The sequence below is a fragment of the Excalfactoria chinensis genome, chromosome 2 (assembly GCF_039878825.1).
Source record: "Excalfactoria chinensis isolate bCotChi1 chromosome 2, bCotChi1.hap2, whole genome shotgun sequence".
Classification (NCBI taxonomy): Eukaryota; Metazoa; Chordata; class Aves; order Galliformes; family Phasianidae; genus Excalfactoria; species Excalfactoria chinensis.
In genome coordinates this window covers 50,194,004-50,208,508 of record NC_092826.1, presented here as the reverse complement: position 1 = coordinate 50,208,508, position 14,505 = coordinate 50,194,004, and the positions used below count along the sequence as shown (strand labels likewise).

Below are 14,505 nucleotides of genomic sequence, written 5' to 3'. Positions count from 1 at the left end.
AAAACAGAAGCAGAAAAGAGTGTTATGTTTCACTGTTGCATTTCACTGCTGAGCCATTCTCTTTTTTTTAAAATCATTTGTAAGCAACTTCCACTTTTCTACTGTATTCTCCCATAACCAAATCTGTCCCACAAGACAGAGTTAACATCTAACATACAGACGTTAGCCGAAAAGGTTTGTAATTCTTAAGAAGCAAATGGGAACAAAAAGCAGTTTCCAGGCTACAATCTTAAGCCTTGAATAAAGCACAACTTAAAACTGGATATCCAAGTGGCACTGCTCAGGATCAAGCCCAAACAAGGCACTCCCAGTTTTCCAAAGCATTTTGTTGCTACAGTTACTGTCACTTCCTCAAACCTACAATAAGAAATGACTGAAGACAATGTTTTAACTAGAACAGTGGTTTATCAGGGTCCATTTATATTACAAACCAAGCACTTCCTAACAGAATGTGTTGTCTATTGAATTATGAATCCTTACCTCACAAAAACACAGGTAGCTTTGAAGAAGGTAATGGCTAGAAGAATTTATGAAGCCTACTCATTTGAAGGAGCCAACAGAATTTAATCACATTAGAATCCCTCCCCCTCATGTATAGTTAGTATCAGTTTCTGCACTTTTAAAACAAGTTACAGAACACTGTTCTGCTTCTGCTGTCCCATTCACACTATCCCAGACAACTTTTCCATACATTACACTAAAATAAATAAATAAATAAACAAACAAAGGAGCTACCACTTTGGACAGCTACAGCTAAAAACCACTTGTTATTGGCTGAAATAGGGCAAGAAAAGAAACATTAGTTAAAATACAATCTCATAAACCTGCACCTACTGAAAGAGAAGGGTCACACAGCTGGATTTCTGCTCAATCACAAGCTTTTTCTGTTTTCAGTTTATTCAGAATAAAAAGATGTTTTTCCAAATCCCATTTGCACTGAAAATGTTATGAACTCCACAACTACTCTATAATAAGTAACAACACTGAGAATAAGTATGTAATTTTTCTTAAAGTTTAATACCTTCCAATCGTTCAAGTGGTAATACCTCAAGTAAGGTATCTTGACTGCAACGTGAATGCCTAACGACATTCTGGTCTTGATCTCCAGGCAATGAATAGGATTCCTTCAGACTAACAATTGTAGGTTGAGGTTCTTTAACCTGTGTAGCAACTTCCCTAAAAAGAGAATTATTTCAATTTAAAATAGTATAATTATACGTAATCAACATCAACATACGACATCTCTCTACATAAAGATTTGAGAAGTTTTCCCACCTTCATCCCTCAGAATTTGGTTGTTCCCTTTAACAAATTCTACACACATCATCCATCATTTTATAATAGAGGAATATCATCGAGATTACAAGGGCTGCTGTTTCACAACCCAAAATGTCCCAGAGAAGCAACTAGAGCTATTTAATGCTAATATGTGCTCTCCCCACCCCCACCCCTTTTTTTGTTGTTGTTGCTGCTGTTTTGTCCCCTACTACTTCTTCTCCTCTGCATTTCTGCAAAAGAGAGGAAAGCCCGAAGGGAAGAGGTTCCTGCTGGGAAAATTCCTTGATCCAACTGACAGCGAGTCAAATAGAAACTAAACAGGATTTTCCATAAATACCAGCAGGCTGTTCATATCATTAAATTGGACCTGAAATATAAAGAACATCATCATATCATAGTATCATAATTTACAAAAGCTTCCACTGAACAGAACCATAAAGAATTTCACTAATTCTGCTCAAAACTTACTTTTCACTTCTGATAGCCTCATGCTTGATTACCTTACTGGGCTAATTCATACAATGTTAAAGATTCCACACTGAGTGAAACAAAACATTTTTACATTATACATTAGCTTTATTTAAATTAGAAAAGTCTAAAATGTAGAGAACAGGACATTTGGCAGGAGGATACATTACTATCAGGGACCCAATTTGGCTTGGTTTTTATGGCTGACAATTTTAATTTTAAAATCCAAACATATTCCACGAGTAGCTCATCGCATATACAAATCTAAATACTGTGATGAAATATGCATTTTTGCAAAGAATTAGTTAAACAGCCTCACTCACACGTCATCATGAAAACTGATGGCAAGCCTCCCCACTGGCTCAGGATCCGACTGGCTACTCTGAGAAGACAGGCATGGAGGTGAGTTCTTTCCATCTTCTAAATAAGATGCCCGGATATCAGAAAGCCTGTAGAGGTGGGAAGGGAAAGCACAATTGTTCTGATAAGCATCTCTACTTTGTGATTACATACTATTCTTTCCAATTTCAGTTCTCTGGCAATCGCTGACCTCCCACGTGTTGAATTATTTGAGTAGTTCTGCATTTACATGCCAATCTGTATAGAAAGGTATGTATTTGTATCCAGAACGTTCTCCAATCTTTTGAAAATAGGATCACAGGCTCATTAAGAATCATCGTTAAGATCATACAGTTTGATCACAAATCAACACCACCATGCCCACTAACCACGTCCCTCAGTGCAACACCAGCTTGTTTCTTGAACACCTCCAGGAATGGTGACTCCACCACTACCCTGGGCAGCCTGTGCCACTGCCTCACCACTCTTACTGAGAAGAAATTTCTTCTTAATATCCAACCTGAACCTTCTCTGGTGCAAATTTGGTCCACTCCATCTCACACTACTGCTGTTACCTGGGAGAAGAGGCCAAGCCCCACCTCACCACAACCACCTTTCAGGGAGTTATAAGTTGTAGTGCACAATAAGGTCCTCCCTGAGCCTCCTCCTCTTAAAGTTCTTATGAGAACAACCACATTCTTATTCTCTGTGGCTACTGCCACTTTTGGAATGCACACTTCTGAAGACAGGCCCTAACGGTCTGACCTCACTGTATATAATGGGAAAGCAGTAATGTAAACAAAGGTTTCAGTTGCCACTGCTGGTACTAACCCTTGTTGAACAGATCAGAATACACTGTATTAAAATTTAACTGGTGTCCATCACACTCCCTTTATGTTACCCTTTCAAAAATGTGAGAGATTTAGGTAGTTAATGTAGTACCCACATTTTTAAAACATATTCTCTGAATGGCTAGAGTACACTCAAGGTAAAGAATGAAATTAAGCTCAATTGTTCATAGAATCACAGAATGGCCTGGGTTGAAAAGGACCGCAATGATCATCCAGTTTCAACCCCCCTGCTATGTTCAGGGTCACCAGCCATCAGACCAGGCTGCCCAGAGCCACATCCAGCCTGGCCTTGAATGCCTCCAGGGATGGGGCATCCACAGCCTCCTTGGACAACCTGTTCCAGTGTGTCAGCACCTGCTGTGTGAAAAACCTCCTCCTAATATCTAACCTAAACATCCCCTTGTCCTATCACTATCCACCCATGTAAACAGCCATTCCCCCTCCTGTTTATATGCTCCCTTCAAGTACTGTTATCTTTTCATTCTAAAAACCAAATTATTCTTTTAAAGAATGACTTTAATGAAAAGTTAACTACATTATGAGCTATGAATCTCATCTAGATTTTTCACTGTTAACACAATCACACTCTATTAATTAGTAAGCAGTGTAATCATCTACTAAGTAATATGTGGCAATAATTTTTCCTTTCCAAATTAAATGGGTCAAACCAGACAACTGATAAGACTATTAAGTAGAACTGAAGGAGGGCCTCACCTGCTGTCAGGGCCCGCTTTGTTCTTGGCAACAGTCGAAGCTGCAACAGGTAAGCCAGGGTTGGAGGAAATGGTGACGTTTTCCACAAGGACGCTGGCACTGCTATTCAGCGAATTGCCCAGGAAGCTGGGAAAGGTCTCATCGGCAATGTTTCTGAAGCTTTCCATTGCGCTGTGCAATTTGTCTAAAGCAATACCCTGCTCGGAACAGTCAGCCCTGGTCCGACAGCATCTGGAAGTACAAGAGCGTACAATTACCTACCCCACGTAACAACCTCACAAACGATACCTAAACGCAGAGGTCGATGCTGTTCGGCGATTAAACCGCTCGGACCACGTACGCGCTTAAGAGTGAATCGCAAATTCCCCCTCCGCAAACCTTTCAGAGCACTTTTGTTACCGCCCCCTCCGACTTCCTAAAAAGAGCCGTTCCCCGCCAGCCGCAGCGCCGACGCCGCTCGGGGTGCCAGCCTATATTTAGCCCGCAAAGCCGCTTGGAGCGAGACCGCCCTCCGGCATTCCCCCAGCAGCAGCCACCTGGGGAGCCGCGAACTCCGTGACGCGATCATCTGGGGCCACAGCTCCAGGCGGGAGGCCCCGGCCCGGCGCCCTCAGCACTCCGCACGATCTCCCACCTCCCGGACCCGTCCCGGCGGCCCCCGCACCGCTCACCACCCCGCAGGCCGGGACCCTTTTCCCCGAAGCGAAGCAGCAGGGCCGCGTCCCGCCGCCTCTTTCCTGAGGAGCGGGCAGCGGAAGGAGCCGAGCGAGAGCGCCGGACGCCGCCCAACCGCCAAAACTTCAAACTGCCGCTCACGCTGGCTTGGCCCGCCCCCCTCGCCCCCCCCCGGCCCACAGCGCCCCCAGGCGGGCAGAGAAGCTGCCCCGGCTCACCTGGAGCGCAGCAGGAGCAGCACCCCCACTGCCTCTGGCGAGAAGCCCGCGCGCGCGTTTCGCCCCGCCCCGCCGGCAGCCAATAGATGGGGGAGGGCGGGGCGAGCGGCAGCGAGAGATGACGATTGGCGGCCGGGGGACTCCAGAAAGTAGAAGGTTGGAGGGGGGAGCGCTGATTGGGCGAGAGGGTTGCGGCGCGGCGTTGGCCGTTAGGCGGGAGGAGGCTGCCCTCACAGCGAGGGAGCATCAAGGCTGCTATAATGTTTCTGTTAGGAGTCTACTGTTGCCGTACTGTTGCTATGTGGAACGCTTTATTTTATCAAGGTTGGATGATAAGCAGATCCCATACAGTCCGTGGAAGGTCTGATTTCAGTTTTGAAGCATAAAAACCACGTTGTTTTGTAAGCAGAGGGTGTGAAGGTCCTGTTTTCCGCACAAGTGACTGTATGCCTATAGGACGTCAGGAGGGTGCTGCTGTTGTTCCAGGTCTTACAATGCACTTACTCTGCAGTTATATTCCTGGTCTGGGGATTGCAAAAACAATAGAATGAAACTGTAAAATCCTAAAATTATGAAGGTTATCAAAGAACTGGAAGAGGTTATATATGACAACAACTCATCTCCCACTGTGTGTTGAATTGTTTCGGTTTCTAGCCAATCTGTATTTAAAGGTACATACACGCACCCAAAATGTTCTCCGGTCTTCCAAAATTAGAATCAGGAAGTTGTAGAGTGCAATGAGGTCTCCTCTGATCCTCCTCTTCTCCAGGCTAAACCATCCTAGCTACCTCAGCCACTCCTCATCAGACTTGTGCTCTGGATAACCACACACACAGCAGCATCGGGATTTCATACTGTGTCCAAATAAGTTCAAAACAGTCAAAACAATGACAGACAGTAGAAGAAACACCTCCAAGCTGCTATGTTAAAGCAACAAAGCCCTAAAACTTGCAGTCCTGAAGTTCAGGCTGAATTATGTTGCTAGCATACAGAAAACAATACAGGGTAAGGGTCTCCATCCTGGGGGTTCTGCTATTCCATGTCCCAGGTCCTGCATGTAAGCACAGTTCATTATCTTGAGTCATGGAAGAATGAGATGAATAAAGGCAAATTAGAGAAAGAGGATCTGGAATTCATGGAGGAAACAATCATCATTTGGAGAGACACCTGTGCAAAATGGCAGGCAACTGAAAGGCATCAGCCACAAAACAGATATAGTTCAGCTGTTAAAGTCAAAGTACTTGGCCAGGCCAGTGGAAACATGATTCATTTGCACTGAAAATGTGAACAGCATTTTCCCATCACTGAGCGGAGTGACTGCAATTAATCAGGATATCTAACAATAAAACATGCTCAGTACAGGAAAATAATGTGGCCATGTGTCATTAACTAAAGGGTTACCCAGCCTGAGGGTGTATGGGCATCTTGACAGTAGGTTTGTGTAATTCCATAATGCACAAGGACATGGAGGCTTTAATTTCTTTCGTTTTCTTTGTACATATAAACAAATCACTTCTAGCAAGTATACTTTTAATTAATAATTTATCAAGCTGTTAGAAATTATTAACAGAAAAGTAAGCACATATACAATAATAGTATAGCAGCCATCAGGAATATCAGCAAGTATATATGTATATATATATCATACGTATTATTAAATCTTATGGTTACTACGAATATACACATTAATATACAAAATGTCCCTACAGCACTCCCCAGTCCAATCCCAAGTGAGGGGGCAATACACAACAGTCTCACTTCAAAGGCCATTTGCATCACAGACCATAGAGCCAGTTTATAGTCAGCCAGGCATCCCCAGTGAACACCCAATCTGTTTAGGAAGTCCCATAGGAAAAGCTTGTGCATGGAAAGTCCCCAGAGAGCAAAGAGGAGCTCCTTCTAGGAAAGAAAACAAGTCATTAGCACAAAGACATGAGAGGGTGTAAGACACAATTACTTGGCACAGCCAGAAGATGCTGCTCAACTGTTTTTCACCTGAGGCAGCTGTGGGTCTGCCACATTGATAGTGCAGACAAAACTTTTACTTTTCCCAGGCTATCCTTCTGTTCTTCCAGCTAAAACAGCCAATGGCAGTTGCCACTTCCTACTTTCTCATGATGCTGCTGTTACAGTTCCTTGGCTTTGTCCTCATGGAGGGTATCACTGGGTTGTCTACAGTTCTTGAGGTCTTCCAAGAACTCAGATGCATTTCTTTAGGATGCTTCTGGTTTGTAGGCCTGGTTCCCAGGCCAGCAGGCATTTTCTTCTGTCAGTGTTTTCTGTCAGCATTTTCTCACTGCAGCCAGCTTGCTTTTACAGCTGCTCCCAATATCATCCTGAATTAGCTATTTAAAGATACTGACTCCGCAACCTTGATGGTTGCATAGGAAGAAGCACTGGTTTTCCCTGATACAATAAGAAAAGCAGTAAAGAACAGACTAATTGCTGTATTGAAGGATGTGATTTTTTAAAGGGGCAAGGGAAATTCTGCAAATGGCTTAAACCTTGCAAAGTGTACTTTGCTGTTTGCATATCCAGAATGTTCTCAAGTTTTAGGAATGAATTCCAGTCCAGCGTTAAGAGTTTTTTTGTTTGTTTAATTCATAAAACTCATTTCCGTACAGAGGAACGTTATTGTTTAATGTCTCCATTTTTGTCTTATTTTCAATCGCATAACATTTCTGCTGTTTACCGTGCAAAGTACAGCATGGTTTCAAGAAGCAAAAAAACAAACAAACAAACAAACAAACAAACAAACAAAAAACTTCTTGATAAAAAGGCTTTTACTAAACTTTTTTTTCCCCACAGTTCTATTCTTGCAGGCTGAAACCTCTTGGCACCCTACCTCCGTGTTCTATCAGCAAGCACTCCTTCACAGTATAGCTAGCTACCTCTTATAGCTTTTAGTCAATGAAAATTAGACTTATCAGAGACAACCAAGAAACAAATGTGATGGACCTGAACAAAATATTTGAAGGTTTTATGAGTAAATATAGCTTTTTAGAATATAAGGGAAATCCAGAGCAACTTCTGAAGAATGCAGGTTGCCCTCCGATTACCTTACGCTAGTGATCTAGTCTGGAAAGTCACAAAAGCCCATTCTGAAGCATGTGGTAATATCAAGAGCAATAGCTGCCAGGAAATACACTGATACTTTAGGTTTGTGTGGCACAGAGCCCATTTATTTCTCTTCCCCATTCAATCTGCTGAACCAGCTCCACATAACCTCCTACGGTAATGCTACTCCACGCAGTAATGGCCCTGCTTTATCCTCCTGCTGCCTCACGCCAGCCAGCCCTGAGTCAATGACAGCATGCTGAGGCACAGCCATGCTATTCCCGTGCTGACCCATCAAAAAGGAGGCTTTAAAGTCATAACTGTTTCTTCTTCAGTGTTCTAAGTGAACTATTCAATCCTTGGAAATCTGAGGCTGGTGCAATTGAAATCTGACATCTGCAACAGTCTGTAAACTGCCAACGCATCTGTGAGAAATGTCAATGAGTTCAGTGTGCAGTAGAAAAACTTACTGTCCAACTGCACATCCAGAAGGGCACAGCTTCTTAAACCAAAATATAGGAGAACGGACATCTGAACCCAAAATCTCACACTGGTTACAAAACAGCTCCACGCCATCACAAGAAAAAACATACTAACACCCCTTTCAAAGTAAGTTTATTAGTCAACCACAATTATAAAATTTAAATATTTATATAGCAAGATGGGTATTTCTTTTAAAGTAACCCAACATTCCAAATTGCATTTAGCTGCAGTATACACAGGAATGGTTCTGTTTCTTTTACGAGTTGATCCAATGTCATCCTTCAGTTATTCAACCGCTTCTGGAAGATACGTCTAAGTTTGGGAATGCACTTCACATTTCTCGGTGCAACACATAAAAGAAAAAATTTGAGAGCACAATAAAAGGAAAAGGAAAAAACAAAACCAACAGGGCAGGCACTTTGAAGTTGGCTACTCCATAAGCAGCTCGTGGTTCGCATTTGCATGTGTTGTCGAAGTTGAAAGGCTACAGATTAACATGTTCCTTTGACGCACACAAATAACTGTTCCAAATACTGCGTTTTGTTTTGCAAAACATGCATGAAGACCCCAAACGTTTTAAATCTTCTGTAGGAGAGAAGGAACACAAAAGCAGCCAGAAACGGAAGCATTCACAAACATCAGTATAAGGCCCTTTACCATTTATTCAAAGTAACGTGTTAAACCCCTTCATTCTCAGGTAATAGATTAAGAGGTCGAGATACACATCGTCTGCGAGGGTGAGGATACTGGAGGTTGGCAGTTTCAGCATCGCAAGAGTGCTCTATCAGAGGAGGAGGAGGAAGGAGCTGGGCGTGACTGGACCATCTCGATCCAGCCCGTGGGGAATCCAGAGGGGGAAAGAAATACCTGAAACAATTAAGACAGGAACAAAACACCAAAACAAAAACGAAAAACAAAACAAAAACAAGAAAAAAGAGAAAGGCAGTAAATACAAGGAGAACCAAAGGGGAGAAAAGACATGCTGGAAAAACAAAACAAAACAAAACAAAAAAAAGCTTTAGTATATCCATGCCAAAACCAATAGAACATAATAGCAGAAATCAAGGCTTGTAATTCAAAATAAGACAAATCTGGAAACTGTTCTTTAAGGAAAAAAAAAGTTTTGCCCTGAAACTCTTAGAAAGAACTCTGTAATAATAATTCTAGTACGCATTTTACAGAATGAATGAAGCGCTTTGGAAACCAAAATAATTTGATAACACAGCTATGAACACGCTTTCACTCTCCCCGAATTCCTGTGATCTGTTAACAGCATTTAGTAACGCCCCGTTTGCGACACAAGTTCAACATTAAAAATCATGTAAAGTACATTTTCTATGGATGCATCTAATTCAGATGAACTTCACGGGACTTCCAGAGTAGACATAAAAACATCACATAGCTTTTACAATAGTTGAAATTTAATAGCTTACATTTACAGAGGACAACTGCTTTCAGCCAAGTACAATCTTTGTGTATATTTATGTATTTCTGCAAAATACTCGGGATCAACTTCAGCTTCCCGGTGACTCCAGAACTCAGAACGACACCACTTCACGCCATTTTTCTGCTGCTTTTATTAGAACTTACCCGTAATGCTCGTGTGTTTTAGTATAACTACATGAGATACCTACAGGTGTTGTCTGTATTGTTTACAGTTCTGCGGACTTGCCTCAAAGAACAGCCGTACACTTTATGAAATGAACGGACAATCCACAACATGGCTGCATTTTGGTTTCGACTTTCGTATGGCTCAAACGTTTGCATTATTTCGGACAGTACGCTCAGGATTTTAGTTACGCATGGAATCATCGCCACAAGAACATACAAACACGTCAGAAAAAGTCTGTGTCAGGATGAAGAAAGCTTGACAGTACTTACAGAACACACATTTTAAGTCATACTAAGTTATAAACGAGGCAATACCAAACTATCAAAAGCTACCATCTGTACAATTGTCAAAGCACAATTTTCTTTTCGCTTTAAAACCAACAGTTGCATATATTACAAAGCAGTTACAAATCTGTGATGTTAAGGAATCTCAGTCAAGTGTCGAACACTACGAAATGTAAAACACAGCAGTTATCAACACAATTTTAACCTAAGTTACTTAAGTGGTCACTTCCCTCCTCCCATCCCAACCAAGGACAAGATTCCCATTCTGACTCAAGAAACAAGCTCATTGGACAAGTTATTTTAAGAAACTGCTCAGATCAAAGGTTTTTTTTTTTTTCTTTTCTTTTTTTTTTTTTTAAACAAAAAGCCTCTCCTAGTATTTTTCTATCAGGAGTTTCAACAGTATCAAACTGCGCGGCCTAGTACAAAAAAAGTACACAACGTGGTTTAAAAAGGTTTTTTGAATAGCGTTTAGTAGTTAGCAGGCTGCTGGTGTCTTGGGAGAGGTCAAACGGCGTTGGGGAGGGGAAAAAGGAGTTCATTTTCCATTCCTGTGTGCATGCAACAAGCAGCAAAACATCAAAGTTACTCCAGTTAGCTTGGTATCAGCTCTGCTTTCTGTTAAAAAGGACATAATACAGATGGAGAAGGGCAATTGTATCACAAATCCAGACATATATAATTATAGCAGCATAACAATATCACCCTACCAACTCCTTTCCAACAATCCATATCTTCCATTTAAAAACTATTTTGGCTGAGTCACTTTGGTGACTGTGTTTTAACGGTTCCCCAGAGACCCCAGCGTGCCTACGCCTTAGTTATTTTATGTGTTTAAACATATGAACACCAAAACATCACATTTGTGGTTACAAAGTAGACTGTGTAGCAAACCAATTTAGTCAAATGTCAGTAAGTAAATCCATACTATAAATGTTAATGGCTAAAAAAAAGTTAGCAACTATGTTTATGCAGTTCATGCCAACATGATAACAACAGAAAACGCATTAAGTGCACCTTATTATAAATATGTCCCATCTTGGGACATATTCTTAGATTCCACAGCCATAGGCTTACTTCTGTAAACCAAAAGTGAATCCCAATATCTAACTTTCAAAACACAGAGCGATGGAGGAAACCTAAAATAACAGTACAAGTTTCAGTATCATGATGGCTTCCTACCAACGTAAGGGAGGGGAACCAGCACCACTGGGGTGGGGTACAGTTGTCCCTCTGGCAGCACGGCTTAGATAAGGAGATTATGGATCCACCCCCTGTACTGAAGAGGTATAAGATGGCCTGTATCTCCTCCCTGCAGGAGCACAAACCTCTTACAGCTACATGTCTTTCGATATCCCATGTCCAAGATTGGAATAATTCCAGCACTTTTTGCTACACAATAAGTAGTGATTCGACTGGAACCAGATGACCAATATAATTTTGGCTTCCTTTCTTTTTGGGAGGCTTGTCCCATAACCACCTCTTGCTCTCCACTTATCTTGTGAGGAAATGTGAATGCCTTTCTTCAATGGAGCTAGGGATTTGGAAGCCAGAACTGCCATTCTGAACTGCCAGGACTACCCAGGGGTGGTAGAAGGGGGAATAGCAACACTCCAAGAACTATCCTAGTGCTTTACAGACAGGCATTTTAAATTAAAAGAAAAATATTTCCATTGGTAGCTGTATATGGATGGAAATGAAGGCATCTGGGGAAAAACAAACAAAGGTGGCCAAAGAACCTGGAAGTTTCTGCTGTGGGGTTTGGTCACACCAAGCCCTTCTATGGCACACATCCTGTAAAGCTCTGTACTCACTTCACCTTACAAATGCAGGACCCAGAAATTTCTAGAGTTGAGTGTACACAAACTAAAAACTGGTTTTGGTTAAGGCAGTTTAATTTACCTGTTTAGTAGCAATTAAAGAATAAAAACATAGAAAGCAGCAAGAATTCCACTTGTATAACGAAGATTAAAAAAAAAAAAACAACAAATTTTTACTCAAATGATGTTACACCTGCAAAAATGCAAGTAAAATAAACAAACACCAGCCTATGCTTGTTGAAGGCCTATGCTACAAAGTGTCTTTTCCTCCTTCCATTCTGCTACACTATCCCAGTCAAAAACAGACTTTATTGCTGGTATTTTTGCTTTGCTTTGATATGTGCATCTAAATGGCAGTTACAAAGCAGTATGATCAAGTTTCTCCTGGTTCAGAACTACTTCAGGAAAGTTTTTGTTTTTAAGAATGCAAAAAGACTGCAAGTAAAAACCATTGCTTCCACTGCTTGTTTATACAAGGTAATTCCTCTCACTACTAGCATAAGAGACACTGATACAAAGCAAGACCAGAATAGCTTGCAGTTGCATTCGTGCAATAAGTGACACCACACTTTAAAAGAATACAAGACATGAACACTAAATGAAATTAAGAAGATTCAGAGAAGAAAATATTTGCTGAGATCCAGTCCCTCTACCAGTTAGCCTACCTGCTGGCAGATGATCCATTTAGTGAATTCTGTAGGCTTGTATTGGCTGAACCTAGAGAGGCGTTAAAAATTCCCTGCTGGGAACCACCGTTGACCGGGCTCCCGTTACCTTTCAGTATACCAGTACACTTCCAGTTGTCCATGTAATTAGCTGCAAATGTATGCAGACAGAAACTGTTAGTTTGGACTCTGAAACTTATGAAAGTTGTGATATTTCAGCTGCTAGGTATCAGGTGTGAATTAGAACTCTACTTCAGCACCAACATACATATTCTGAGTAGCTGGTCCTTTAGCTGCTTGGCATTCTCTGCCTATCCATTATTTAAACCTACATTTTGTTCAGTGGTAAGAAAGAGTTTGCTTTATGCTTAATAAATGGCTAACTGAGAAACTACTGAGAACAGATGAGGAAACTGCCAGAGTTTTGTTGTCACTGCTTGAAATTTGACCAGAAATATAAAAAAAGCTCAAGGGGAAAAAAGAAAAAGCCAGATTCCCTGAATACTGTTTTCACAGAACACAGTTTTACTGGGTTTGGCAGCAGGCAAAGACAACAACTCAATACAAGTTAGTTCTAAATAGTGACAATTTTACATAGCTGTGATCTGCTAAAACAATTTGAGGTTACCAGTTGTACAGTAACAACTATTCGCAGAAACTTAAATCATTGCCATGTTCCAGCACTGTATTTGCTTTTTTTTCTGGAATGTCAGTGTAAAAACCTATCATTCACCGATCTAACAACCTTTTACTCCAAAAATACTCCCTCCAATACATTCAGCATAGCACAAAGCTGATGAACTTCAAGCAGAAGACCTGTAGAGTTCTTACCCTTCCAAAGCCTAACGCAGCCATCATCGCCGGAGGAGGCCAGCACCGTGCCCGTAATGTTCCAGCTGACTCGCCACACCTGGGAGTTGTGATTGTCAAACTGTGCCACAATATGAATTTCAAATTTTGTTAATCCTCCAGATGAAGTCAGTTCTTTCCTGTGAAAGAGAGGAGTGACAGTTTTGCACACAACTGCTTGAAGTTCTGGCTTGAACACAACAACAAAAAGAGGACTACGTCCTTCAAGAAATGTACTTAGCAGCTGTATAATACATTAGGAGTATTAAGGGATATTCAGACAGAACTGACGTCTTACTCACAATCTTATCATCCTAAAATAATTCAGGCTGCTAAAATAAACTGAATTACATCCTTTGCATCTCAGGTACTACTAAAAAAGACTCTACAGGATGCACCGTATCACACTGAACCATGCTCCAGTCTTCTTTTTAAGCTCACCTTAGAGGTTTTAGTGTGAAAATCCGTACATCTTTGGTTGCCACAGCTAAGATGTGAAAGGATCTTCCCAGATTTGGGGCAAACGCAATATCATGCACAGGATCTGTGACTGTCATCAGAGCTTCTGCTTTTGCATATTTCCTGTTGAGCATGAGAAATTACCATTAGCGCCATTAAAATTGCCAGGGTCACTAATTACGTAAAGCAGACATAACAGAACAGGGAAAAGGTGGTTGGTTAGGATACATAATGATGCACAGCTGTCATTATTTTAACATAAATTACATTCTAGCTAATAACTACAAGAAAGTAGTTCATCTTCAGAAAGTGAATACATCAGATACATTAACCACTAAAGTCATAACACTAAATGTATGGGAACTGTTGAGTCATGGCCTGAACCACTGAATGATCGTGTGGGGAAAGGACTTGGTCAGCCCTGGGAGCACAGGTGAAGGCGATTCAGCTGTGTGACTGGAAGGGGTGCAGCCTGGCTGCACCTCTCTTAGACCTCATGTAAGGGCTGACTGCCCCTGGGGAAGGATCACTGGTTGGAAATCTCTCCCTTGTGAAGTCTTTCCTGCAAGCCCAGATCTTTGGAGACAGGTGAACACCTTTACTTTTCCTTTGAAATACCATCCTACCCATGCTGGTCCCTTTGCTGTTACACTCCCTTATCACCCTTCCACTGCGTTAATCTTTCCGACTGTAACACTAAATCACAGAACAAAGCAAAGATTCCAGTACAAAG

At 41.6% G+C, this 14,505-nt stretch overlaps 1 protein-coding gene across 1 annotated transcript in view; it reads right to left on the bottom strand.

Annotated features, from left to right (window-relative positions):
* The window catches only part of CEP192 (centrosomal protein 192), a 74,478-nt gene that overhangs the window by 54,076 nt on the left and 5,897 nt on the right, over window positions 1-14,505 (bottom strand). Inside the window, exons 6-13 of the mRNA XM_072328077.1 lie at window positions 13,755-13,895; window positions 13,296-13,453; window positions 12,465-12,615; window positions 8,764-8,950; window positions 4,544-4,683; window positions 3,651-3,881; window positions 2,070-2,195; window positions 1,022-1,176 (exon numbers count right to left, since the gene is read on the bottom strand). Coding sequence (XP_072184178.1) covers window positions 1,022-1,176; window positions 2,070-2,195; window positions 3,651-3,881; window positions 4,544-4,683; window positions 8,764-8,950; window positions 12,465-12,615; window positions 13,296-13,453; window positions 13,755-13,895 — 1,289 coding nt within the window. The remainder of the gene's footprint in view (window positions 1-1,021; window positions 1,177-2,069; window positions 2,196-3,650; window positions 3,882-4,543; window positions 4,684-8,763; window positions 8,951-12,464; window positions 12,616-13,295; window positions 13,454-13,754; window positions 13,896-14,505) is intronic.